The sequence below is a fragment of the Diaporthe citri genome, assembly GCF_014595645.1.
Source record: "Diaporthe citri strain NFHF-8-4 chromosome Unknown scaffold_4, whole genome shotgun sequence".
In the NCBI taxonomy this organism is placed as follows: Eukaryota; Fungi; Ascomycota; class Sordariomycetes; order Diaporthales; family Diaporthaceae; genus Diaporthe; species Diaporthe citri.
This window is the reverse complement of record NW_025064849.1, coordinates 1,254,464-1,281,457: the sequence shown is the minus strand read 5'-3', so window position 1 is coordinate 1,281,457 and position 26,994 is coordinate 1,254,464. Positions and strand designations below refer to the sequence as shown.

At 48.7% G+C, this 26,994-nt stretch overlaps 6 protein-coding genes across 6 annotated transcripts; 2 read left to right on the top strand and 4 right to left on the bottom strand.

The window, feature by feature from the left end:
• Positions 1-182: 182 nt before the first annotated feature.
• Positions 183-1,307, bottom strand: INS49_009561 (uncharacterized protein; the record flags this gene model as incomplete). The annotated part of the gene is made up of 7 exons (XM_043170291.1): positions 183-322; positions 406-587; positions 699-813; positions 877-924; positions 1,034-1,074; positions 1,192-1,199; positions 1,275-1,307. The coding sequence occupies 7 exons, from the start codon at positions 1,305-1,307 to the stop codon at positions 183-185; spliced, it is 567 nt and encodes a 188-aa protein (XP_043024856.1).
• Positions 1,308-5,246: 3,939 nt separating this feature from the next.
• Positions 5,247-8,518, bottom strand: INS49_009560 (uncharacterized protein; the record flags this gene model as incomplete). Its single annotated transcript, XM_043170290.1, has 5 exons — positions 5,247-5,311; positions 5,517-5,739; positions 5,841-8,134; positions 8,194-8,320; positions 8,384-8,518. The coding sequence occupies 5 exons, from the start codon at positions 8,516-8,518 to the stop codon at positions 5,247-5,249; spliced, it is 2,844 nt and encodes a 947-aa protein (XP_043024855.1).
• Positions 8,519-9,930: 1,412 nt separating this feature from the next.
• On the top strand, positions 9,931-12,555 carry INS49_009559 (uncharacterized protein; the record flags this gene model as incomplete). Its single annotated transcript, XM_043170289.1, has 3 exons — positions 9,931-11,089; positions 11,152-12,395; positions 12,451-12,555. The coding sequence occupies 3 exons, from the start codon at positions 9,931-9,933 to the stop codon at positions 12,553-12,555; spliced, it is 2,508 nt and encodes an 835-aa protein (XP_043024854.1).
• Positions 12,556-19,226: 6,671 nt separating this feature from the next.
• On the top strand, positions 19,227-20,451 carry INS49_009558 (uncharacterized protein; the record flags this gene model as incomplete). The annotated part of the gene is made up of 2 exons (XM_043170288.1): positions 19,227-19,649; positions 19,849-20,451. 2 exons carry the CDS (start codon positions 19,227-19,229, stop codon positions 20,449-20,451), a joined length of 1,026 nt encoding a protein of 341 aa, XP_043024853.1.
• Positions 20,452-20,666: 215 nt separating this feature from the next.
• INS49_009557 (uncharacterized protein) lies at positions 20,667-21,276 on the bottom strand (the record flags this gene model as incomplete). Its single annotated transcript, XM_043170287.1, has 2 exons — positions 20,667-20,729; positions 20,830-21,276. The coding sequence occupies 2 exons, from the start codon at positions 21,274-21,276 to the stop codon at positions 20,667-20,669; spliced, it is 510 nt and encodes a 169-aa protein (XP_043024852.1).
• Positions 21,277-22,388: 1,112 nt separating this feature from the next.
• INS49_009556 (uncharacterized protein) lies at positions 22,389-24,450 on the bottom strand (the record flags this gene model as incomplete). Its single annotated transcript, XM_043170286.1, has 3 exons — positions 22,389-22,523; positions 22,577-23,953; positions 24,013-24,450. 3 exons carry the CDS (start codon positions 24,448-24,450, stop codon positions 22,389-22,391), a joined length of 1,950 nt encoding a protein of 649 aa, XP_043024851.1.
• Between the last annotated feature and the right edge of the window lie 2,544 nt (positions 24,451-26,994).

Here is a 26,994-nt window from a genome sequence, read left to right as displayed (position 1 = left end):
GCGGAGGGTTGAGGACCAATCGCTCGTTCCACTCCAATGGAAATCGAAAAGACAAAAAAAAAAAGCATGCCATCTTATAGAATCCAGAACTTCCAATGCAAACCGACCCGGGGGTGTGAGACCGATGACGCCGAAAAAGTAGATGATCAAGAGGAAGGCTCCTTCGCCTTAGGAGACGTTGTCTACACGTCGTCCATCTGGCCTGCAGGCTCGTCGTCGTCGTCATCGCCGAAGCTCCCCACCGAGCTCATGTCGTCGTCGTCCTCGCTCTCGGCGCCGGCCTCCTCAGCGGCATCCTTGCTCGCGTATCGTTGGACATACTCTACCCCGGATGTCAGTAATCTGACATGACATGCCACGCAACGGCAAATCAAGAGCTCCAACGTTTGGGATATCGTGACCTACCCCGTACTTTGGACTCGTATCCCTTGGGATCCCTGAGCATCAACGCTGCGGCCTCTCCGTTGAGCGGGTCGGAAGGGTTTGGGTATCGCAGGAGATGTGGCAAGAACGCCTCAAAGATGTTTATCATGTCGTACATTGGTGACCAGGTCTGGTTGATGACGTCCAGACAGACGGAGCCGGACCTAGACAATTCCCGGTGTTAGCCTGCTCTCACTTTCCAGTCTCTTCTTCCCTTGTTTGTGTATTTTCACATTGCCGTCCTCCTCTGCTGGTGTGCGGAAGGTCTCACTCACAACTCGTCGATATTTGGGTGGAATATACGGTTCGTGAAGCCGATGCTCGGAGACTTGTAGGGGTACTGGTCGGGTAGCTCGACGTGGACCTTCCAAACGCCGCCTTCAAATGGAGCTATGCATTCCCGTGTGAGCCATGATCTTCATCCAGTGCTCATCTTTCTCTCTAGTCACTAACTTTCTGTGGGTCCCTTGAACTTGATGTAGAATTCCTGCCTGTTCGAAGCTGTAAGCCGGAAGATCGGGGGGAATGGTCTCGTTCGCTTCGGATCTCTTACACTGCAACCGGTCAGTCAGACAAGGGGCCAGCACGGGCCTGGAGCAGTTGGACTCACTGTTGTCGTTGACCAGTGTCACCTCGTAGTCACTCATCAGCCTACCGGGGTTAGTCTCTAGCGCAAGGAACCGTATATCGTTGGGCCATACATCCTAGAGGCAAGTTAGCAAGCTGACCAGGCACCACGAGGTCGTATGGGCGACTGCGGGGACGTACTTCATGACCTATATCAAGACGACAGACGGTCAGCAACTCGAGGACATTCTGTGGCCGGGAGGGGCGGACAGTGGGTGACTCACATCAGTCTCGATCCTGCGGCGCGGGCTCGCCATTTTGGCAGTTGTGATCGCGGTCGATCGTCCTGATGTTGGGGTCTCGGGCTCGTGACAAGTTGAGAGAGGGGATGCACGGACGCCGTTGGATCACTGGGGACCTTGACGGCTTGTCGCTGAGGCGGTGGGAAGGCGGTCACAGAAAGGGTTGAATATGACACGACCAGGCGCTGGACGTCCTTATGTGCTGTGGGAGACGAGAAGATGGGAAGCGGTGGGTCGCGGTGGTTGAGTCGGAAGCACAGTCAGTTGACGTGTAGTTGGGTTAGGTCAGAGGTCGTGCAACTGACGTTACAGTACAGGCCGGGGGACGGAGAGCGGATAACGGCGAGCCTGCCATGACGAAGGCGGAGCAGGGGTCGGGTGCACCTCGGATAAGAGATAACAAGGACCCTTGATCTGACCGCCCCACTCAGGCGCCTTCCCAAGCTCGGAAAGGGAAAGGCGCTTTATTTCGCAACGACGCGCAGACAACGCCAGCCATCCGAGGTCAGTCACGAGGAACTGTGAGTAATGGCGTTGTTGCTTAGGAAAGGCAAGTGAAAAGCAGTGCAGCTACCAGAACTTCCACGAAGTACACTCGCTATTTGGCAGCTATGTCAAGTAATTCCTGAGAGACAAATTCAGCCAATATCCAAATCATTGCCTCACACCACATCCCCCCCTTTCTGCTGCAACAAGCTGATTCCCCGCTTCCTGCTGCAACACTGTCAACACTGTAGGCGGATTGCAATTACTGCCAGTGCAGGACTAAGATGCAGGTTACAGAGCGCGCATTCGTGTCAGTCGTGAGTGGCGCTCAGCCTGCAGTTGTGACTGGGATCCATGTGTAAGTACCTAGGGTAGGCAGCAGGGCTCTGCTTTCGAAATTTCTGCAGCTGCCATCCTCCCCCTCATTCTCCTTGTCGACATTCGTGTCCGGCGACGGGCAAGTATCATCAGCTGCAGATGTATACAGCTGAGTTCATCCGTCAAGACCTCGACAATGAAGCATACCATTTGGGGGTCCAGTGATGTTCCTATATTGCTTCCACACCAATATGAGCCGCTCATCGCTGGAGATGCAGTGCGGATCTTACACTTAGAGCCAGCCAACGACTTTCACTCACCTCTTCGTGGTTTCATGACCCAGCAGCAACTAACATTCGAATCAATCGAGCCGGATGGCTGCTTGTACTCCGCCGTCTCGTATACTTGGGGTGACCCAAAGCTCTCCCATAAGTTATTTCTCAGGCGGAAGACCAAGTGGAGCTTACTCCCAATTACCAAAAACGCTGATTCGTTACTTCGCCACATTCGGGATGCCCGCAAGGAAACAGCCCTTTGGATCGACGGAGTTTGCCTGAATCAAGGGGATCATAGAGAAAAGGCTCAACAAGTCCCTTTGATGGGTCAGATTTACGCTCATGCAAACAAAGTCCATATCTGGCTGGGCGACGAGGAAATTGAAGACGCTCAACAAGCATTCTCTCTCATACGGAGGATTGAGATTAAAGGGAGCGGGATGCTATATCCTGGGACCGACGATTTCCTCTGCCTCGAGAGATTTTTCAACAGACCCTGGTTCACTAGACGCTGGATCATTCAAGAGACATTTTTCGCACATGACGCCGTTTTCCACTGTGGACATCACACGATCAGCCTTTCTCGTGTAATGGCTGTACTGGCCAAGGCCCAAGTCGTGACGAGCGAGCTGCCGGGATGGGGTTCACGAATGCTGAAAACGAGCATCGGGGTTGGTCAGACACACAGGCAGGGGCTGCTTTCCTTGCTATGGGACCTTCATGAGTCTGAATGTTCCGACGAGCGGGACCGGATCGCAGCGGTCTATAATTTAGCTGATAATCAAGCCCGCCCGCCACTTTATTACGACACCGGAAACTGGAAAATGATGTATACAAAGATAGCATCATGGTATCTTAACAACGACACGGACACAGCACAGGCCTTATTACTCCATCTCTGCGACTTTGGCTCAATTCAGTGGAGCAAGAATAATGAGGTTCCATCTTGGGTTCCGAATTGGTCTACAAACCGCCAGGAAGTGATACCATTTCAAGTGTTGGAAAGGTTGCTTGAATACTCTACCAAAAACAACCGGAGGAATATCTCAGGCAGCTGGGTTGGGATGACGAGTCAGTGGAATCCGTTGTCCATCTTGCAGCTTGGTTTTTCAGACAGCAAACGATGGAAGCAGAAGCTAGCACAATGCCAGTGGAAAGAAGACCCAGGCCAGGCTGTGAACAGCAACCCAGCCCCAATGCAATTTGAGGTGTCAGGATCCAGACTGCGGGTCAACTACGACTTCTTTACATTCACCTACGGATGTGGAACTGTGGATCACGTCGTCTGCCCCGCTCTATCAGAGGACTTCTGGGAGGAGATCATGGGACTGGTCAGGCGGCGCGAGAAAACACTTGGCATAGTCAAAGACCGCCTCAAGACGAATAGTGTGGTGTTTCAGGCAAGTAAACGTCACCAAATGGAGATTGATTCTCTCAGCTCGCTATTGGTGAGTGTTCTTGCGGGAAGAGACTCGTCTCCGGGCTATGTTTTACCTGGCTTGAGGAAGCCCGTCAGGAAACTCTGCGCAGGCCTGCGTCCTGGACGTGGCCACGAGAACAACTTTCAAGCTCCGACTGGCGATCAAAAGCGACTCCTCCAAAGGATACGGTCTGCTGTGAAGAACATGGCGATAATGAGGATCCAGGCAACTATGGGATATTATTGGGCGATCGGGCCGCCGAATTTGGTGAAGGGTGACTGGTCGATACCCATCATTGCACAAGGGGAAAGAGTGCCGCGCAGGCCGGAAATAGGAATCACCCGTTTCATGTTTCTCAGACCGATCAACCCGAAGGCTCAAAGAGAAACATGGTACCCATCTCCAACGTCTGGCCCAGAAGGCCGGTTGCGCGGCTTGCTTGGGTTTAAGATGGCGGAAGTTGATGCCGTGAATGTAACCGCAAAGTTTGTTGGTTCTGGGGGAAGCTGTCTTCATTCGTTTGATTACAGTTTAAGGCATGATACAATAATGTGGAGAGTCTTACGGCAGGCGACTGAGGCGGCCAAAAAAAGGGGCTTACCAGGTCCGATCATCTTTGATGTTGTCTGAGCTGGGGAAGGTAGCAGCGTCGCGAGCTGCTATTTCTTCAACATGCCTGAAAAAGTGTATCTCTGAATGAAGTGGTAAATTTGAACGTGGGTACACTTAGAGTCAAGTTGCAGTAGATCGAGAGACATACGCTTTTGCCAAAAGTTTGCGACGCAGCTGCGACAAATGCGTATATCCTGCCTTCGGCTTTGTAGAATATGATAAAAGTTTTCCTCGGTGGCGATGGGATACTCAGATATTGCAAGAGAGCTATACCGATATCTGCCGGATGATTCAGGGGGCATGAGATGACTGCTCCTGAAGCCCATGAGCATACCCAAACAGTGACTTCCATTTCGCCTCAACACTTTCCGAACTCGATACAATCAACGAGAGCAGATCAGTAGTCAATCGCATTTCACTGAAGATGCACTCGAATGAGATTATCCAAGTCGTCACTCTAGAACCAGGCGCAGTGCCGCCCAGCAGAGGTCCATCAAGTCAGAACTCAAGAGTTCTGTTCTCTTGGAGTTGCTCTTACACATTTCACCTGAGTAGGTGTATACTAACATTTAATATCGATGTGATTGTAAGCAACGGCCTTGGCTGGCTGGCTGACCGAACGCCCGACCGACCTTCGTTGTGTGCCTTCTTGAAGTTGAAGACCAAGATTCTTCTCAGGAGACCGTCCGTCTCACAGAATGACCTTTTTTGAAACAGAGGGCAAGCGCTAATAGCGAGATTACTCCAAGAAAGAAAGTCTCTGGTCTGACAGAGCCGCCTACTCTGGCCCAAAGGTCTGTGTTTTGACAAATATCCCTCAAGAAAATATTAGTAGAACCATCCTAGATCGTAGTACCTGTTGGAATGTTGACAGACTCGCAGACTCCGTGTCCCTTGACCGCCAGACCTGCTACGGTAGTTGGTGATGAGAGCGGATCGTCACATTAGCCAGGCGAGGCAGCACCGCCGCATTCAAGGTTCTGCGCATATAGGCTCAATGGGCTCATAAATTTCAGGCTACCGGGTGTCTTCAAGCTGTTACCAACAAGATATTACGAACCTCACCAACTGCTGTGATTCCGCATCTGAATCCGCATCCAAATCCGACTCACTAGATAGCGAGCAGCTGGAATCTTCGTCCTCGTCCCCACTCTCGTCAGTCTCCCCCTTGCTTTCCGGTTCCACTGGAACTTGTTCCTCTTCAAACTCGGGGCCTTTTTGCTCCCACTCGGTACTCTCGCAAAGTGGCTCGTGGATGAGATCTCTATGCCAATGGCATTTGTTACAGAGATGCATGCTGCACTTGGGGCAGATGTAATCGGACCCGCGGAGGTCCTAGCCAGCAGAAAAATGTCAGTATTCATGCTGTGTGTGACAAAGAGACTGGCTTTGGTAGACGGAATAAGGTTGGTGAATTCGAGGCCAAAATCACTTACATAGTAGCATCCATGGCATATGTATTTCATCAAAGCACCAGTGCGTCCTTTCTTTGAATTCATGGTTTCTGGTAGCACTACAGGCTGTACTGTGATAGAAACGAGAGCGTCTTCCACCAGTTGGAGGCAGCACCTGTTAATTTTGTTGAATATGGCAACGTCACGGAGTGACCAGACAGAGTCTCCAATCCTGCCAGTGATGTCGGGCCTGGCGCCATTTTCAAGTAGGATGCGGCAAATGATACTGCGATTATAAACAGTTGTGAAACTCATGTCTGCCCCGTGCGACAGCAGCGCTTCCATAGTAGCAGTATGACCGTGGCCCGTCGCCTGGAACAATGGCGACACGCGAGGCTTGCCGGCCATGGGGCCGCCTGGGTCGGGAGAGCATCCATCCTCGAGTAATGCCCTCGCAAACTTGTCCATCCCCAACCACACCGCTCGAAAAAGCAGGCACGGTGGCCATTTGAATGTCTCTGACCCGGCACTTTTTGTGTTCTTTATGCGGCCGAAAATGTGCAACACCAGCTCTTCTTGCCCACTCGAGGCAGCAGCGATGAGAGCGTCCATAAGCGTTGAGTTGGACTGTTCGCAACGATATAGGAGCGTCTCGACCATTTCACGCTGACCTTGAGCTGCTGCTCTCTCGGTGGCAAAGCTAATGCTGCGTGAATCCCACGTTCCTATATCTGAATGGGACAACCCCAAGCCAGCAAGCAGAGTATCCACAGACTCCGCAGGCTGCTTGGTCCTCGTGGCTGGGTTTTCCAGACACCAGTATGACTTCAGCCACACGGCACTCATCGCCGTCTGCTCGAATTCATCCATGAGAGAAGACAGCCCCATCTCGGCCGGAACGAAGGCGGCGTGCCGAGGCCAGGAGTAGGCTGCGTATGAGCAGAAGTTCGTGCACCCCGAAACGGGCCCATACTTGTGTTCTTCCAGAGCGGCTTGCTCAAATATGGACTCAAGCTCCTGCTGGACATTGGGTCGGCTAAGGAACTGGAGGCAGGCTTTGGTTATGTCGTGGGCGGCTTGGGTGGCATCAATATCATTCCACAAGTATGCAGAAGATACAGACGGCGTTCTCGTCAGCAGCGCTCTCAACCTAGGGTCGCGAAGTCGAACCGTCGTATCCCGGATTTCAATAACGCCCCGGAAGCGGCTCTCGCAGAGGTGCACAAATTCCTGGACGCTCTCTGGGTCAGGGCTCGCATGACTATTGTCCAGGCTTTCCGGGTACATGACCGAGGTGAACTCCCACACCGACAATGGCCTCGCGCTGTACAAGAGCCATTTCGGCATGGTTTGTACCGGGAAACGGTCTGCGAGCTTCCGAAAGATACTGTCCAGAATCTTTATGACGAGCTCATCGCCGGAGTCTTCCTTTTCCACGAAATTAAACGCCTCTTCCACGGAAAGCTTGCGAGGCCATTCTGGTATTGACATTAAATGCTCTAGAATGATGCTTTGTGTTAGAATATCGCCGCTGGAGATTTGATTGATCGACTGAACCCAAGCATCATCGTTCAGCAATTCCGGTCGGTTCCTTGACAGAATCTTCTTCAACTTCGTAGTATTCATAACCTGGATGTCTGTATCCAGACATTCGTCTGAGGCCATGACGACGGCCAGGTCGATGTGCCTCCACCCTTGCAGTCCCTGGGGAAGGTTGACCGCCGTGCGACTAGTAACTGCCACCTTCCAGGCTGTTTCCTCAGAAGCTGTTCTCCGATGGAGAAACTCCACAAAGGAGTCACGACCAGCCTTTGGGCACTCGTCGAAGCGGTCAATGACCAGGAAAGCAGACATAGTGAAAAGAATGCTGCTATAATCGCTGAACCATTGCAGCAAGTCTTGATCTGTCCAACTGTGCTCCTCATTCATCTGCGCGAAAAGGAGTGGGACCCAGGACCTGAAGATACCGGCCTTATGGCAGATCATCTGACCGAGAAATGTAGCCAGCATGTCTTTGAGGGTGTTTCGTGTTGTGTCGTGCTTATCAAAGGAGAAGTATAGGACTGGCTCGTGTCCTCTTCCATGTATCGCTTGCTGATCGAGGAGGTAAAAGAGCTGCTTGCTGGTCTCAGTCATATTGATGCCCCCATGGACATATAGAAAGTCTGAATAGGTCGCACCACGCCATTGTCTCAAGACTTCTGAGTTTCGGAGTAAAGGCCACTGTTCGAGCGGTGGTGTTGTGAATGTGGCGATTGACGAAGAGAGGTTAACGAGTGTTCGTTCGCATCGGCGTACCAGCCACTCAGCCTCTTCGTCGACAGCGGCGACATCGTCTGAGGGAGGGGATTAATACTGAGAAAGGTATGAGAAGTTCTTTCAGGTTCATACGTACTCATATATGTGGAACTCAAGGATTCAAGGTGCCGTAGAACCGGAGACGGCTGCTCGCTATTTGCCGTTGTAGTATCAATCCTGCGCTCAAAAGGAAGGCCAAATGTCCCAATAAACTCGTCAAAGGCCTTGTCGCTGTCAGCGGCCGATTCACTCCAAGCACTGGACGAGAGAGCTGAGAGTTCACTTACGCCACTAGACCCCCCAGCAACATGTCGACCGCCATGGTGCACGCTGATTAGACTACATTTTATGTTGATCTTGGCCAGGATGAATCGCCCGTTTATATGGATCACTTCTTCGGCTAATCCTGGCATGGCAGCCATTGTTGGACGAACAACAGGGGAAACAGCATTCGCCCCGGCCACCAACACGAACTGGGCTATTTTGTCCACCATATCTTGTTGATCAACACTTCGATGTGGGCATCCACGAAATACCTAAGTCAAAAGCAAGAATTAGTATGGATTTGACCAGTAACAGGCTGCATGGACTTCTGGATTACCAAGGCTCTGGTCCTGTCCACGATATCCAGCCAAGACCTGTCTTTACTTAGAAGCAATAGCCGTCACTAGGGCCTGTACGTTGGCACATCAGCTTTAAAGTGTTCTCAACCTGTGGCTTTCTGCGTCTTGAATTTGAGCCACGACCGAGTAATTGACACTTACGTCTTTCAGTATCAAAGATCCAAGATCATCAGCCACAAACATGACGGATCGCCTCTGAAACACACTTCTGTGAGTTCTAATACCAAAACGGGGGATTTTGAGACACACGCCATGGACTTTTTCCTTCCGAAGTTTGCAAGGCCCTGGAGGAGGCATCGAGATAGAGCTCCAACAGAAGAGCCGGTCTCAACCCCAGCAAAGATGTTATGACTTTTCCATTCGAATAGCATCAGCCTGGAGCCGGCGTCAAATGACTTCAAGTATTGGTGGGTCCAGCTGTCGCTTGCTTCTTCGGCCAACTCTTTCCCGTTGCCGTACAACCCATGAATTACCACGATGCTGTGCCCAGTTTCAGCCGTGATCCCGTCGGAACCCGTGTATACGACTTACTCGAGCAGGGAAGAACAGGTTGAGCCGCTCTCGGCTCCATCTAGCAACGTCCATTTCACTTCAATGCTCCCTTCCGCAGTTTGTGAGTCTCCTTCCGATGGTGACAGTATCGGTTGCTCGAGGCTTTCAGTTGGGACTGCAGCCAGAGTTACTCGGCTCTTTCGGTGGCTCAAAAGACTCGTGGCTTGAAGAGCTGGCAGAGCTCGATGGCCGTGAGTCAGTGGATGCCATCATCCACCTAGGTATAATGTTGACCGGCTTGGGGCCGATGAGGTGGGAAATGGTACTGAGGACGGCACTCGGGGCAGATCACAACTGAAACGAATGCCACAAAACTAAGATAAAAGTTGTACTCGCAGTGAAATGCCAGGCCTAGATCTTGTGAAACACCTAGGTGCCCAATGCAGCGCTAAAGGGTCAGACGTTATTGGCAAAAGCCTTATCCTCATCTGTGGGACCAGCCGTAGTGGGTGCTCGTATATGGAAGGTGACAGTCGGCTGTGTTACAGGCGTGGCAAGCCCTAGGCTGGGTCTCCATGGGTGTCCCATTTCTATCCGTCCTAGAATCAACACCAATCCTACCACCGGGCACAGCAACGTGTAGCGACGCTGCCAGCCCGATCAAAGTGTTCGAAAATCGGGTTCTTTAAGACAGGCTCTGCTTCACTGGGGCCCCAATCATGGCATCGATGGAGAACGACCGAGTTTCGGAGACTGAAAAGGGCATGGAAGGAGCAGAGTCAGACGATGACAGCCCCTCTGATGAGTCGGAGCCAGAGGAGGAGGTGAAGCCGCAGCAGTCCATGCCGCAGAAGACCGTTGAGCAACGACTGGAAGAAGTAGTGGAGCTATTGAGAGTCGACAGCAAAAACTGGAACACCACCAGCGACGCCGACAAGAGGTGTCTGTTCGGAAGGACAACACACTCTTCCGGACCCACAGCGTTGCACATCCTAGCTGACAAGAAACTTCTTGAGAAAGACGACTTCAAGGACCTGGTGAAGTACCTGGTGAGATCTGATCGAAATTTGCTGCTGGAAGTCGACGATAACACTGGTTACACGCCTTTACACTTGGCGATTTACCGGAGAATCAGGTCGATGATCAAGTGGATTTGTGCTGCTTGCGACGAGATTGATGCGGCGCGGGAAGCAAAGGGCAAGGGGTACATTGATGCGGTGCTGAGAAAGAAAGGGACGCTGTTGAAGAGAAACTGCATCCACCTCGCCATCGACTACGCGAAGTCTGGCAAGGACAAGACAGCGAGTCTGGTTGACATGGCATCGGCAAAGACTCTGGCTGACAAAGATGAGAATGGCAACACGCCACTTGCCCTGGCCGTCGAGTACAAAAGATGCAATGAGGGCCAGATCAAGCTCGTCGAAGCCACTGTAGAAAGGTCAGACCACTTCATTCGGAGCGATCCATCACACGACTTCAATGAGAAGTATCAGTCGCCCTACATGTACCATATCGCCACAGCACCTGCCGAGAGGTCCAAGGTTGCACCAGCAGAGCCTGTGGCGATGGTAGACCAACAGCAAAGACGACCAGAGCCAGGCCCGCGATCGCACATGCCGAAAGCCAATATTGCTGCTTCCATGGCGAACGCTCACCCGAGCAGGCCCGATGCAATGGGAAAGGCTGGGATGGTTCCGCAGGGCAAAGATGGGCCGGAGAGGGTTCAGCCTCCAGATACGGGGGCAATCTCAAAAACGGCTAGTGATGCCAACGACAGGCACACCAACGAAGTCAGGGAATTCTTGAAGAATCATTATCTACGTTCGAGGGACCAGGACGTTGCACTGGAGATATTGTACGGCAAGAACCCAAAATCTGGTTAGCCGTGCCCACGACCCAAACATTCCTTGTGAACATACAACTAACATTTGGACTGGTAGAAAAAGCCATATCCTTCGAACTGAGTGGATATGAAACGCTGACGAAGAACGAAATCAAACAGCACATCTCAATCCTTGATTTCGAGAACATTCTACAATACGTGGACGTTCCCATGATCTCCTCGACCGAGCAAGTTGCACAGCAAAGATCTAAAGCCCACCGAGCCCGTATTACGGATCAGCAGGACGGAGAAGGTCGCTCAGATGTCCAGACCGTTTTTGAGTTGTTGAGACACATCGCAGTTCACGTCCAGCAAGGGTGTCTTGAACTCCATCAACGAGTCGAGGAAAGCATCAAGGCATTCCGTGATAGGCTCATCAATCACACCGCACGTGCCAAAGCCTCGGAAATCCTCGGAGAGCTCCAAGAGGAGATGGACAAGCAATTCAACAACCAATCCAGCAGCAGGAAGCTAAAAGAGGGTGTAAAGGAGCGCTTGGCTGAGACGGGCAAGGACTTCAGAGACGCGCTCCAGATTGAGTTAGCCAAGGCAATTGCCCAAGTCTGCCGTGCAAAGACTGAGACACCAAAGGACCATGGAAAGCAGGAGAAGAAGGTGGCGGTGGACAAGGCCAAGCAAAGCATCAAGACGTTTGTGTCAAGCGAGAAAAAGAAAGAGTCAGATGACGACATCTACACCACCTTAAAGCAGGCGAAGCAGAGGGCCAAGATGCAGGCCAAAGAAATCGCACTGGCTATGGCGCCTCCATACTTTGACCTCGACATCGAAGTAAACTACCCAGGAGGCTCGCGCCGCACGTACAACAACACCGCACAGTCCGCAGACGGTTATCTGGAACAGCCACAGAAGCACGAGTGGATCCAGTGCATGACCGAATTTCGACAATTGCTATACAATGCCGAGAAGAGCTTTTGTACGACCAACGAGAACAAAGAGCTCTTGAAAAAGGCTGTGGATGAAACAGGCGGTCGGATCACAGTCGCACTCATCGACGACGGCATCGAAGTCACCGAGATTCGATTCGACAAGTCAATTGTGATAACGGTCAGGAGTTTCTATCCGAAGCCGCAGGAGAGAACCTCGGACAAGAGCACATACCTACCTTGGTACCTTTCGAGCAAGGGTCACAGCACTATCATGGCCAGTCAGATTCATCGCATAGCGCCCAAGGCAAACCTTTGCTTTTTGAAGTTGCAGGACTCTTACCACCCGCAATCTAACAAGAGACAGATCACCATCAAGAGCGCAGCCCAGGCCATTCGCGAAGCCACGCGGCGCAAAGTCCACATCATTTCCATGAGCTGGACCATCACCCCCCCCCCCCCGGTCCAACGAGACCGAGCGCGAGCAGCAGGATCTGAAGGAACTCGAGGCAGCCATCGCGGAGTCGTCAGCGGTAGCTCGGTTTCCACTGCGCTCGCCGCCGGACTGGCAGCCTTGATATTATACTGTGCACGTACGCCTGGTTGTTTTTCGCGCTCTCCCCATTGCAAGGTGTCATCGAGGCTGACTATTCGTATTTTGATGTGCTCAGAGATTCGCGTTGCTCGATCGAAGACGGACGCAGATAGAGATACTGCAAAGAGGCACTTCAAGCTGCTGCGTCAACATGGCAAGATGAAGGAAGCCTTCGGCGCTATTACTTCCGTGGGAAGCACGGGCAAATATCCCGCGGTGTGGACCATCTTTGGAAATAAGGTCATGGAAAGCAGGAACATTAAGAATTCACGACAGTCCGAGCCAATCGACCTTGTTGCAGGCGTGGCGAGCGCGTTGTGTTATCGATTCTAATCAATCTAAGGAGAAGAGGGCACTTGCTAGCAGCACGGGTCCTGCCATGGTCCCTCTTGAATACATGAACTAGGCTCAAGTCTGTAGTGTAAGCTTACGGGAGGCGGCTCAGTCAACGGACAATATTTATATACAGCTAGAGGCCACAGGGTTCAAGTAATCCAAGCACGTGATTCTTCCTGTGATGAGATATTTGACATAACACAGGCTCGATTTATCTGTGACTTCAGTGCGCCAGGACCTGAAAACCATCGAGTCTCTCGCCACAACACCCGTATACTTTCTCACAATCACCTACACCAACTTCTTCAAATTCCAAAGAACCTAGCCACAGTGGGCGCCTGGACCCAGACACTTATTCCCGCAGATGCTCAAGACCTCGACCTCACTGCTAGTAGAGCAGTAGTATAAGGTGTCGCTGTTGATCACAGCGGTGGGCCAACCTGGATTTACAAACATCGTCAGGCTTGTATTATTGTTCTGCTGCTGGTAAACTTACCTAGAGTCCCAGTGAGATAATGACCGCAATACAGAGTAGCAGGGCTGCATGACGCAGCAGATACTGCGGTCACGAGTGAGAAAACCGCAACGAAAGTTCCAAGAAGCATCTTGCAGGATGTGAGTTGCTCGCCTGACAATCCTCTGCTCGTAAGTGTGTAAAGTTTAGGCGGATGTGATGCGGGAGTGTGGTGAAGCGAACAGACGATGACGGGTGAGATAATTAGATATCTTGTTATCTTTAACGTCGTGGGAATAGCACTTATTTGTATGTTGACCTTCTGATATAATTTATCTCACCTGTGTACATCTCGAGCACCGCAGCAGCTTCTCCAGGTCATCCACCTGAGTATTGCCAAGAATCATGAATTTCTTGCTGGAGCCAAACTGAGAAGACTGAGACAGAACATCAGCCACGCCGACTATTGCAGGCCAGCAGTCATTTCTGCCAAAAAACTAAGGCAGTCCACGTCTTAGACATGATCAAGCAGGAGGGTTATCCCGACAGCTTACATGAGGGCCAGTCTCAAAGTGGTCACGTCTCTCTTGTTTATCACGAAGTGGGTGCAACACCATCAGTGTAAGTTCGTGGGAGACGGCTTATTCGAAGAGATCTGGAATGAAATCGAATTCCTTGCATGCGGCTGGTGGTTGTTGGAATATACATATATTGTTCTTCCCTGCAGTTGGAAGGATGCGAAACTGTGCCAGCCACAGTTCTTCAATTTCTGCGCACTATTTCTCTGGGTTCTTTACTTTTCATCAGATTTTCACCGCCTGGTGTGGTTGAAAATGAATTAGTATTCTGCATTGGGCCTCCCTTATCAGATGTTGAATGAAACCACCAACGGTCAGACTAAGAATACAATGTTCAGCCTACTGAATGCCGACAACCAGACCAAAGGGGGCACGTGCCCACAGCAGTGTGAATTGCCGCGGCTCCCAGTTCCCATCGGACAAGCCGAGCAGCCGCTGTCTGTCTCAAACGAAGTAATGCCCCCCCCCTGTCGTTTTGGTTAGCTGTCCCCCTCCGCATTAAAATTTAGCTATAAACGCGAAATATGCATTAAGATTCTTATAAATACCCTTATTAACGTTACTTAACGTACTTAATTTAATAAAAAAAAGGTTGTTATAATAAATAACTACTGCTTATTAAGCATAAAATTGCAAATATTGCAATTTTATTTATGCTTAAACTATTACTGCTAAATAAGTAGCTGCAAGCTAAATTTTAATATAGCAGGGTGATAATTTAGCGGTATTAAAGGAAAGTTATAATTATAAATATTATAGCGTTAAGCATACCCTTATTATTATTATTAAATGCTATTAAATTAAAGTAATAAGCTTTAAAAGTATGTAATGTTTTTTAATATAGCAAGCCCTTTAAGCATCGTTAATACCCTTTTATTACCATATAAAAGCTTAAAAATCTTCTTCTTAATAAACTAAATATATACCTTAATAAAATATAATACTTTCTTATTAAAATATACTAAATTAATTACTTAATAAAAACCATTGCGAAAGCCCTTAAGGCATATAATTAAACCAATAAGCAAATATATATATTAGCTTAATAGCGTAATAAGGACCTTTAAAGCTATTACCTTTTTAAAATCTTTAAGCCATAGCATACCATTAAAATATTTATTTTTTGCAATAAATCGGGATTTAATAAGCATAATAACGTAAAAAAAATAAACTAAGCACCATTAAGGTATACTTCTTAAATTAAAAGTCTTTTTAAGCAAAGCGCTTGCTTTTATTTGCTATTAGTAATTATAATTAATAATCTTTTTAACATTATAATGTATAAGAGGCATATAATAAAAAAGTTCTTCTTAATATAACTTCTTAAAAAGGTTTTCCTTTAAATAAATGCCTATTTAAGCCCTTAATTAATCTTTATAATAAATAATGCCTTATGGCATTATAATTACGCTATTTATATAGCTATTAAAACAAGGGGTATTTAGCTAATATATTTATTGCCGTATTTCCCTGATTTTAACCTAATTAAGGCATATTTTAAAAATTTAAAAAAGTATATTTATTATTAATATTAATATAAAATAAATAACTATAATAGCAATAAGAAATTTATAGGTTTTTTATACTTAAGCGCTTTAAAGATTAGCTAATGTATAAAGGCAATTAAGGGATATTTTTATTATGCATATATGTTAAAAAAGAAATTTAAGGGTAGTAATAGCGATAAAGGGTAATAGAAATGCCATATGGTTAAAAGAAGGGCAAAAGAAGTAGCATTAATAAAAAGGAAAGAGTATTATAATAAGGTTATTTATAGCGAGTTTTTTAATAATAAGGAAGTTAGCAAAAAAAAAGTATTATTAAAGTAATTAAAGAGAAATAGCTAATAATTTATTATAAGAAATATACTTAATTTTCTTAATTAACTCTTTAAATATTTAAATAAATATTCTTTTTTTATATATAATTACTTTATTAACTTTTTTATTAATTATGCTATTCTTTCTTTCGCAAATAACGTTAATTAAACGCTTAAAATTTATTAAAAAACGCTTTAAATTTACTCTTTAATATTAATATATTATTAGCTAATATTAAAAGGCTTTTTGCTTGTTAAAAATTATAATTTTTATCTTATATTAGCGTTAATAATAATAGCAAGCCTTTTTTCTCTTTATTACTTTTAAAAAGCCTAGAAAAGTTCTTTCTTTCCTTTAAATATAGCTTTATAAGCCTTTTAATTAATTTAATATTATTTAAGCCCTTTTCATTAAACTAAATATCCTCCTTTAAGTATAGGGCTTAAAGATTAACGCCCTTATGCTTTATAACCTTTTGCAACTTTATTAATTACCTTCTTTTTATTAATATATAGAAATGCTTTTATAAGGCCTTAAATATAAAGTTTTTGCTAAGAGCCTTTTAATTACTAAGTACTTATAGCGGCGATAATGAAAATATAAGTAGTTAATAATGGTATATAGGGTTGCTTAAGCGAAAAGCTGCTAGCGCTAATAGTATTAGCAGCCCTTTAAAGCTTCCTAATAAGTATATTAATAAAGGCATTAATAGCGCTAGTGGCGGCATTGCTAAGTACCTATATTTAAAGCTAAGGGCATAAAGATTAATTAATAAATTAATTATTATATTAATGCTACTTTCCCTTTACTTATTACCCTTTTTAAGCTTTTTTTACTTATATATAAGGCTATTATTATTATTATTTAAGTTTCTTATTACTCTTATTAGCTTTAATAACATTTATTTACTTAATAATGTTATGGGCTGGCCCCAAAGGGGCTGCAGGCTGGCTAGCGCCTTTTCTTATAAGCTGCAAAGCAGCAACTAATTAATCATTTAAGCCAAAAGGTATAATAATTTAAGCTCCCTTGAATTACTTAGCCATACTATATAAGGCTTAGGCTTCCAGCCTAAGCTTATTATATAGCCCCTTCCTTTAGCTTATATAATGGTATAATTATCCCTAAGGCTTACCCATAATATTGCCTTTTTAAGCTAAGGTTCTTCTTTATAAAAGGGGTATTTATATATTGCAATAAACATAACTTAAACCTTTAATCCTAAAGCTTGGATTATTTATTATAGGCTGGCCCTAAAAAAGCTGCAGGCTGGTTAGCGCCTTCTCTCATAAGCTGCAAAGCAGCAATTAATTAACCATTTAAGCCAAAAGATACGTAATAATCCAAGCTCCCTTAAATTATCTAGCCACACTATATAAGGCTTGGGCTTCCAGCTCAAGCCCATTACAAATAAAAAGCTTTTTTAAAGGCCCTTAAACAGCAATCTCGCCATTAATTATTACTTATACCCATATATTTAAATTAATATTAATAATATTTATATACATACCATCCTTTTTAATATAACATTATTATTATAAAAAGTCCCCCTTATTATAATAATAATAATTAGCCTTATAATAAAAACCTTTAAAGCATTATTATATTTATATTAGCTTTTTATAAGCCTTAAAGATAAGCAATTAATTATTATTTATTATAATTATTATATAAATAGTAATTAACCCTTTTTAAAAGCCTTAAAGCAATAATAACTTTCTTGCTAAAGGAATACTTTTTAAGCGCTTAACTACTAGCAAATTATTTGCTAAGCTAAGCACTAACCTTATTAATAAAAAAGGCTTAAAGATCTTAATACTTAATTACCTTAGCATTATAATGCTATAAAGCGTTATTTATATTATTAAAAGTATTACTTTATAAGTATATATAATTATAAGATAATAAGAACCCTTGCTTAATAAAAGCATTTTTATAATCTCATTACTAAAAAGTTTTCCCTTAAAATACCTTTTAATCTTCTTTATTATACTTAATTAAATTAAGAATATTCTTATTTATAACTAACAACCTGCTTTAAATAAAACTTATAATAACTTAATTATTATATTCCCTATATTAATAAGCTTAATCTTAACTTAATCCTTTATTTTAAAGAAAAGCTTGCTAAGCAATAAATTAATATTAAAAGCCTTATATTTATTATTATTAAACTTAAAGCTTTATTACTTTATTAACGGCATTAAAAAAGCCTTTACATTAATAACTTTTATATATAATATTAAAAATGCTTTCTTTAATAACTTTCTTAATAGGAAACGGCTTTTTAACTTCTTAATATCGCTACCCTTAGCATTATTAGCTAATAGCAGTAATTTAAATATACTTAATATTTCTTAATTAATATAAGCACCCTTAGCTTTATTTAAGTTGCTTAAAGCATTATTTTTATTAAGGATAGCTTTAAGGGTAACCTTTTTAGCATTTTTAGCAGCACGCTAAATAACACGCTAAATAGCCATTTACTTATCTTAAAAAAGCTTTAATTAAGCTATTAGCTTTTATTTTATAATAATAATAATCTTTGCCTTTACCATTAGCTTCTTTATGCATAATAACGCTATTAATTAATTAATATATGCTTTATTAATAAAGTGGATAACTTAGCATTGCAAACAAGTATATAGTTATAATAGCTAAGCTTTTGCTTTTTAAGAGCTATTAAAATAAGTTATTTACTAATTTAAGTAAGCTATAATTACCTTAAGCTAAAGCTAATAAAACATATACTTCTTAATATAATGGGCTTAAGTTAATTTTATTACTCCTAATCATTCTAAAGATATATATAAAATAAGGTTATAATAACCTTTCTTTTACTAAATTAAGTGCATTAAGTAACGTTAATAAGGGTATTCATAAGAATCTTAATGCATATTCTGCGTTCACAGCCAAATTTTAATGCAGGGGGGAACAGCTAACTAAAACGACAGGGGGGGGGGCATCACTTCATTTAAGACAGACAGCGACTCGGAGTTTTTTGTCTGTCCAGTCAGCCAGCCCCAGTAGGCTTGGCCCGACCGCGACAGGGGTTTAGACCGCGGCCCCAAATTTTACATAAGGCACGGGCCCCGGTCGGGGACGTACAAGGACTGAAAACACCACACCGGCCGGGCTTGAAAATACACGGCAGTAATCATCATGCCCGCCTCAAATAAAACAACTCGCAATTCTCACCCGCGCCAGAGGGCCGCCGCTGCTGGAACTTGGTCCTCTTCTCTTTCGCAGCTGACGGGCAATTTCGACCGATCCACCAAAAAAAATTGCGCGCAATTGACTCCAGGGTTCCACGATCAATCGTCCTCAACCTGAGCCTTGGACTTCCTTGGGCCTGCATCACCAATATCCGTTTTGGGACATATTAGTGCAGCCCACTTCAACTTCTCACATATCACATACTTCTTCTGCCCGCCGCAAGCCACCACCGCCACCATCACCACATACAATGCACTACCTCCCCACAGCCCTGCGCACCTGCGCATCCTCACTGGCGACAAGGCGGCCGTCCTCCCTTGCCGCCGCCGCCGCCGCCGCAGTAAGGACACCCCTGCTGCCCCTCCACCAGGCATCGCAGAGCAGATACAGCTCGCACTCGCCGCTTGGGGCGCAGGGCCCCAGCAGCAATCGAAAGAAGGTCACGCTCGGCACGCTGCGAGCGATGCACCGGCGGAATGAACCCATCGCCGTCATGACGGCGCACGACTTCCCGTCGGCGCACGTGGCCGACGCGGCGGGCATGGACATCGTGCTCGTCGGCGACAGCCTTGCCATGGTCGCCCTGGGTATGGAGGACACGAGTGAGGTCATGGTCGAGGAGATGCTGTTGCATTGCCGGTCTGTTGCGAGGGCCACGAAGGCTGCTTTCACCGTTAGTCTATTCTTCTATTTCGTCTTGTCTCATCTCTCACCCGCGTTTCCTCTCTTCCAATCTTATCCTTCCTCACGAGCATCTCGTTCCTCTTCATCAACAACTCGTCCCTCATCAATCTCTCACCCTTCTTTACCGACATCTCGTCTTTTCTCATCAATCTCTCAACTACCACCTCTTCCTAACAACATAAACACAGGTTGGTGACCTTCCCATGGGCTCCTACGAGATATCGCCAGAGCAGGCCCTGGAGACCGCCATCCACTTCATCAAGACCGGCCGTGTGCAGGGCATCAAGCTTGAGGGCGGCAGCGAGATGGCGCCCTCGATCCGGCGCATAACCTCCGCGGGGATCCCGGTCTTGGCACATATAGGGCTGACGCCGCAGCGCCAGAACGCACTGGGTGGGTTCAGGGTGCAGGGCAAGACGGCTGCCGGCGCGGCGAAAGTGCTCGAGGACGCGCTGGCGGTGCAGGAGGCGGGCGCCTTCGCGGCCGTCGTCGAGGCCGTTCCCGCTGAGGTCGCCGCCATCGTCACCTCGAAACTGTCCATCCCCACCATCGGCATCGGCGCCGGCAACGGGTGCTCCGGCCAGGTGCTTGTGCAGATCGACATGCTGGGCAACTTCCCGCCCGGCAGGTTCCTGCCCAAGTTCGTCAAGAAGTACGGCGATGTGTGGTCTGAGAGCCTCAGGGCCATCGAGGCCTACCGGGACGAGGTCAAGAGCCGCGCGTACCCAGCGCCAGAGCACACCTACCCGATATCGAAGGAGGAGCTGGAGGCGTTCGAGAAATCCTTGTAGGGCTTGTCGCGATGACACGTCGGTTTAATGCATGGCGTTGCGGTTGTTCGATAAACTTTTGGCAGACATCTCGGCAGCGTGTCTGGTTTCGGCGTGCTGGCTAAGCAATGTAGCCACCCCAATAGAGTAGACTTATTCAGAAGCCATACATTGTCTTGTGGCATCATCTCAAGCATAATCGTCGTCTCGTCACGTCTCGTGTTCCGTTTTCGTGTTCATCCAAACGCCGGCGTCATCGAGTATCCAACGTTGAGCTGGTCATTCGAGTCCTTGAAGCACTACCCAGCGAGCAAGAGTCAGCATAAGCCCACATCACAGCCCACGTACACCCACAGAAGTACGGACATCCCAAATGCATGGAAGGGATCAAAGACTCACCCGCCACAGGTTCCCAACAACCTCATCCAGCGCCGGCGCAAACGTAGAGTTGACATAAAGAAACAAACTATCCGACTCAGCGACCTTGAGCGTGCGCCGCAGGTACGCAACAACAGCCTCGAACCTGCTCGTCGCGCTGATGGTGCTGCGCTCGCGCCGCGGCGGCATCGGCGGCGCCGACCCGCCCACGGGCTTGAACCGCACGATGACCTTCTCCTGCGCGAAAGTCGTGCCCACCTCGGCCAGCGCCGCCGCCGCGTCGCGCGGGAGGTTCGTCAGCACCAGGGAGGCCGTCATCGTCAAGGGCAGGTCGGGCGAGGGGGACCGGTCCCGGTCCGGCTCGGGGATGTCGGGGGTTGCTGGGCCGGGCCCTGCTGCTGCTGCGGCGCCTTGGGCTGGCGCCGGGGCCGGGGACGAGGTGGACAGGGTTCGTGGTGGGGATGACATCGTCGCTCGGGGTGCGTGCGCTGTGATCTTGGGTATTCGTATTGGTCAGGGTAGGGAGGAACGCTCGGTGTCATGACACGAGGTCAACCTGGGAAGAAGGCGTTTGGAAGCAGAGGCATGGGGAGGGTGGAGGAGCTTGAAGTTGGGCGAGGCTGAGAAACCGCGGGGTAGCTCCGAGGAGCTCATCGGCCACACTTATCGATAAGCCTCGAGGAGGTGCCTGTAAGCCGCGCCGTCTTCCTAGGTTTTTATGTGTAGTTCTGTTTGGATGGCAGTGGGTAGACTAACTACCGATGCCATGAGCAAATCGCATGGATCAGCCATATCACACGTGATGAGACTTAACCACAGTAAGGCTAGCAGGTGGACTGCTATTCGTTTCCTCAACGTCTGTGACTGGGTCATTTTGAAGATGCTTGATTTATGTTCATATCCTCGACACAGTATATGGATGCGGCTTAATATACATAGGCCCTCGTACTGTGCACGAAACCGAGAGCCACCGCGTCTTGTTGAACATCTCATCCGCTGTGCATATAGGGCGACCTTTACCTGACCGTCGCCGGTTAGGATGAGAACCAGCCCGTGGTCAAGAACCAGGCGTCTCACCCCCAGGTCGACCCATGCCAATCCGTCCTATACTCTTCATGTCATTGTTCGAGTCCAAGCAAGTATTTGCTGAGAAGAAACTCCATTAACACCTCCTCGCGCGCTCCCCCGTCGCGCTACTCCAACCTGTCAAAATTCCACTGATGCTCCGCACGAAGTATGCTTCACAAGAAAAGTGCGCGAAAGCGAGCCAAAAAGGCGACAAAATGTGTTGCTGAAACGTTTCTCATGATGAGGAATCATCGCGTTCCCATCTCCGTAAATGCTTCGAAGGAGCGTTGGATTGTAAATGCCAACACAGGAATCAAATAAAACAAATGAACTTGGTTCGACGTTTTGCATGACTGCGATCTTGGAAATGCAGTTGTGGCGGTACACGCCCGCAATGCGCAGGATGCTTTTGGTGCCGGAGCGATGTGTTAGAGCAAGTGGAGCAATGGTCATGTGGACACCGAGTGGTGCAGTTAGGGAGCGGTGTTGAGCTGGACACAGATTTTAAGCCGTCACCAGTCCGAGTGTTCTTCACCGAGTTCGTCTGAGTATTTGGGGACGCGCTCGAGTTGACCCAGAAGTGCGTCCAGTTTGGCCCAGTTGACATCATTTTCGGCAAATTTGCGATGCTTCCTCGAGAGAATGTGCTAATACTTTGGTCAGTACTGATGCTGGAAGGGAGCATCCGGGCTGAACTCACCTCGTCAAAGTCGGCAAACTTGTCCTGACAGTTCTCACAATACCCAGGCTTCAGATCGCGCTTCTTGGGCTTAGGAGCGGGAGCAGAGACCGGCACACTCTGGGTTCTCTTGTGCTCCTTTGAACGATCCTCCTCGATCTGGGCGAGCTTGCGGGAGCTCACCCCAAGACTTGCCGAACGTTGGTTGGCGTTCGTGTCAAGGCTCATCTCGGCAAGGCGGCGTGAACTCATGTCCTGTGAGGTAGGGTTGGCAGATGGCGCATTGCTCTTCTCGAGAACCTGGCGCTGGAGACCGTAGAGCTCCTTGCTGGTCCCTGCCTTGGCACCGCGGATACCACTCGCGGACGAGATCATCTGAGATCGAATGGCAGATGTGATGTTAGACTTCTGCACACCAGATGCGACTGGCTCACCGGCGAGTAGACGAGCTGAGCGTGCTCGACTGGTAAAGGCGTTCTGAGGCCGGGAGGAGAAATCGATGGTGGTGGGGGGGTTGGCGGCTTTGGCGAGGTCAAACACGTCGGGAACTCGCGAGGAAGTGGAGCGGATGTTGTGACCATCCTCCATCTCTGTCAGTGTGCGTTTTGGCACCACAGACTTTGCACTCGGGGCAGGAGGCGGCTTCAGCGTAGTAGCAGCATCGTTGGCAGCTCTCTCCTGGCGTTCCTTGTCCCTCGCGGCCTTTTCGGCCTGACGCTTCCGTTCACCACTCAACTCGTCGTCCTCCACGAAGGGGCATCGGCCGTGTTGAGTTGACCGGAACTGTGGCCAATCCCCATCCTTCTTATCGGCAACCTTGGCGTACTCTCTGACCATGATAGGCTTCTGCTTCTCCTCAATATCGTAGACGTAGATATAAGGCCCCTTGAAAAAGACGAGCTCTTTTGTTGCCACTGTTGGATCTCTGTCCGAGGGACCACTGGTCCGTTCCTTGTTAAGAAGCTGGGCCAAGTTGGCTTCCTCGGCTGCCTTGGGAGCAGCGGCGGTTCCAAAAGGGTCTGGGTCATTCAGCATCTCCAGGATCTTGACCAGCTTGCTGAATGCCCAAATCTTCTTGTCCATCTCCCGAGCTCGCACCAATATGTCAGTTTTCCGAGCCGTAGTTGGCTGGCGAAGAAGGTTGTCCTCGACGGGGGCGGGTGCTGGAAGCTTCCGGCCGGTGCTCTCTAGCAGTCTCCTCCTAACATCCTTGGTACCTGTATCGCGGCTGAGCAGAGACGGATCAATAGTCCTCGGCATATCATACTGGCCCCGTCGATCATTGTTTTGGTCGGTGGCGTGGTCTGTGGCGTCTGGGCCAGAAGCCTTTTTGGCTGGAGGTATAGGACGCGTGGTGATGACATGAGTGATGTCTTTGGAGAAGAACTTCTCCTCTCGCTGTTAATGCAGTGTTAGCATATGGCCTAGGGTTTTGGTTGGACGCGTGTTGCACTCACAGCACCATAGTGGGCCAACTGCTTCACGATCTTGGACCTCTGGTCGTTGGGGACGCTCTCGAAGTAAAAGACGAAGCCTGGGAAGTTGCGGCGCTGAGCCTCCTTCCACTGGTGGACGCGAGCCCTCTCCTCCTCCCGCTGGGACTTGGAGCCCCTCTCGTGGGAAGCCTTCTCATCCTTGTGTGGCCTGGTAGGGTCCCGGCGGACGACCTTAACCTGTCTGACGGGGGATCTTGCAGGCTTCTCGGAGCCGTCGTTGAGCATCTGTTTCTTGGTCGGAGGTGGCTGTCCATAGGGCTCCTCCCTCTGCACGCTGGCATATGCTCTCTTCTGCTGTCTCTGCTTGCTCAGGGCGGCAGCAAGGGCCGAGTTCCGGATAGGCGAGTTGGCGACATTCGGGTTGGAAGACAGAGGGGCCCGTCTGGTGGAGGTGGACATGATGGAGGGATAGGAGGGGATGGGCGAGGGTGATATGGATACAGCTGCCATGTAAGGATGGTGTTCTATGTCAACATGCTATTTGGGGGCGTCGTGCAGTCGCGTCGTAGAGTGCTCCTGTGAGAAGAAGGCTTGCCTGCTGGTGGGACGGTCGGGGTCTGGCCGCGGCGGAAGGGCGGCGGGTGCAGTTGCAGGTGCAGTTGAGGTGCAGCGTGAAGCCTGACCTCGACGGCACGCGTCTCAATACGCTTTGTTTGGTGGGATGGAGCTTGAAGACGCGGGCAGAAAGGAAAGAGGAGCAGTCAATTGGGGCCGGCAAGACGGTCAGACGGCGGCTCTGACAAGGCACCAAGATGTGTATGTCTTGCACGGCTTGAAAAGGAGGGGGGAATGGCGCGGGCGTGTCGTCGTGCAGGCTGTTGATGGTGGTGCACAGCTTCCCAAGGTTGAGCTTCAGGTTGCTCTCAGACAGGCTCGGATTGATTGACTCTCTCCTCACGCATGCTCAACGCAGCGAAACACACGCCTGGGAAAATCGCGGTGCTGGGACTGGGGGCAGGGATCCCGGGTTGTCTTGCCAAGGAAGGCGCTCGAGCTGACAACAAATACATGCACAGGCCTTGGGCCCCACTAAATGCAGTAGGAGCAGCAACGGGCAACCCTACCTGGTTTGGTCCTGGTGGCACAGCAGATACAGCCCAGCCGGCCTGGGCTTGGCACCCTCTGCAAGCTCTTGCACCCGTCATTTCAACGTCGCTCATCGCCAATCTCGGCCACATTTGCAACAAATACATCCGGGACGACGATGAATTCCTCTGCTGCCTGGACATATAACCGTGCCCTCGCAGGCCTGGGCAACATGAGGAAAACATAGGGAAAACATATTTTCATTCTCTTCCAACTCCAAGGGGCAACGCAATAGCGCCCACGCCTAGACGACTAACTGGTCTGAGGAACCAACAACAGCATTGATGCCGGCTCCCTTCCTCGAGTCCACCTTCAGACCAACAACGATTTCTGCATGCATAACTAAGGACGACCTCGGTTCTTCTGAATATCGTCCCAATACTTTCTGTTCTATTCCGGAGTCGGGTCACGTTTGCTGCAATACGGCTGATCTAATGCAGATTCTCGCTTCGAGCAGCTCAGATGCACTCGGGTATCGATCTCCCTGTTTGCATGCTGCATGCATGCATAACATTGTGACAATGCAACGAGTGTGCCGGATATGTATGTCTCGCATACGGTTATCCAGTCCTAAGTATTATTGTCTTGATAGGCAAACGCACGGCTCAAGTCCGTCGCCAGACCCTCGTCGTCACTAAGCACAAAATTGTATTCGTGGATCACTTAGCAAACCAGGAACTCCTGAACCTCTTATTCCGGCCACCTTGGAAGCAGCATGACCGCAGCACGGCCGCGGCCGATAAGAAGGCTCCAGATCACTGTCGAAACCGGCGGAGCCATGTAGAGCTCAAAACCACCTGCTCGCAACAAGGCAGCTAGACAAGAAAGAGAACTTACGGAAATGTCAAACTAGCAACAACAGCCTATATATAATAGCCCCCATGTGTTGGACATATTGACGATTAATTGATCTGTGCTAGGGAAGGCTGTCCCCGCTGTGAGACATGGTCTCAACGAAAATAGTCAAGGGTCGAGGGTGTTCGGGGAAAAGTTGAGACAACGCCAGCCACGGCGCCATGTCCAGGAGTATTGTGTGGCTGCCTGTGACTGCTATGACTGTTGAAATCTATGAGCATGGTTCTTTGCACCAGCTGCCTAAGCTTGCCAATTGCAGAGCTGGAACGGTATCGTATATCCATAGTTCAAACAGCATACATCGGTGGTGTGTTATGTGGAGAATTGCCAGGACCAACTACCGCATTTTCGATATCTGCGAGTTCGAAACGCGCCACAGGAACGTATACTCTCCCTCGTCAAGAGCTCTGCCGTTGAATGTTATGTTGCGTGGAAATGAGTGGCGGGCCGGTGTTTCGACCTGGTAATATGTAGGGAAAGGAAGGCTTAACGAGGGTGTGGTCTTTCCTAAGTCGAGCCGTCTTCGACAAAGTTTTGGCCTGCACGAGTCAAAGGCATTATGGCGAGGGTGAGCTTCATGTACAGACGGCTCGTTGGCTGGGTCGTGGTCACACATTGAGCTGGACGACGGGCGTGTTCGTCAGGAGGACCTGCACCACTCCCGGAGACTCTTCTGCATACCAATCCATCCCATTATGTGCATGCCCACCCCAGGTTGAGTAGAGGTCATTGCGATTAATACCTGACCTAGTCGGCTACCCGGTCTTCACTTATACAGCAAACTACAGCTAAGTCGATACTTGGTGTGGCTGTTGCCGCTTGTGGCAGGCGGGACCAGGGTCCTACCCTTTGCGGAAACGGCCGATTCCCCCCCTCCCCCTGCACGCCAATGACGCTCCTCGCATTTCCCAGCTCTGCCCTTCCGCGACGACGATCGAACCACAACTTTTCTGCCGTGGTCGAGATGCCAGCCTACGGCCAAGATACCCGGGCCAGTCATCA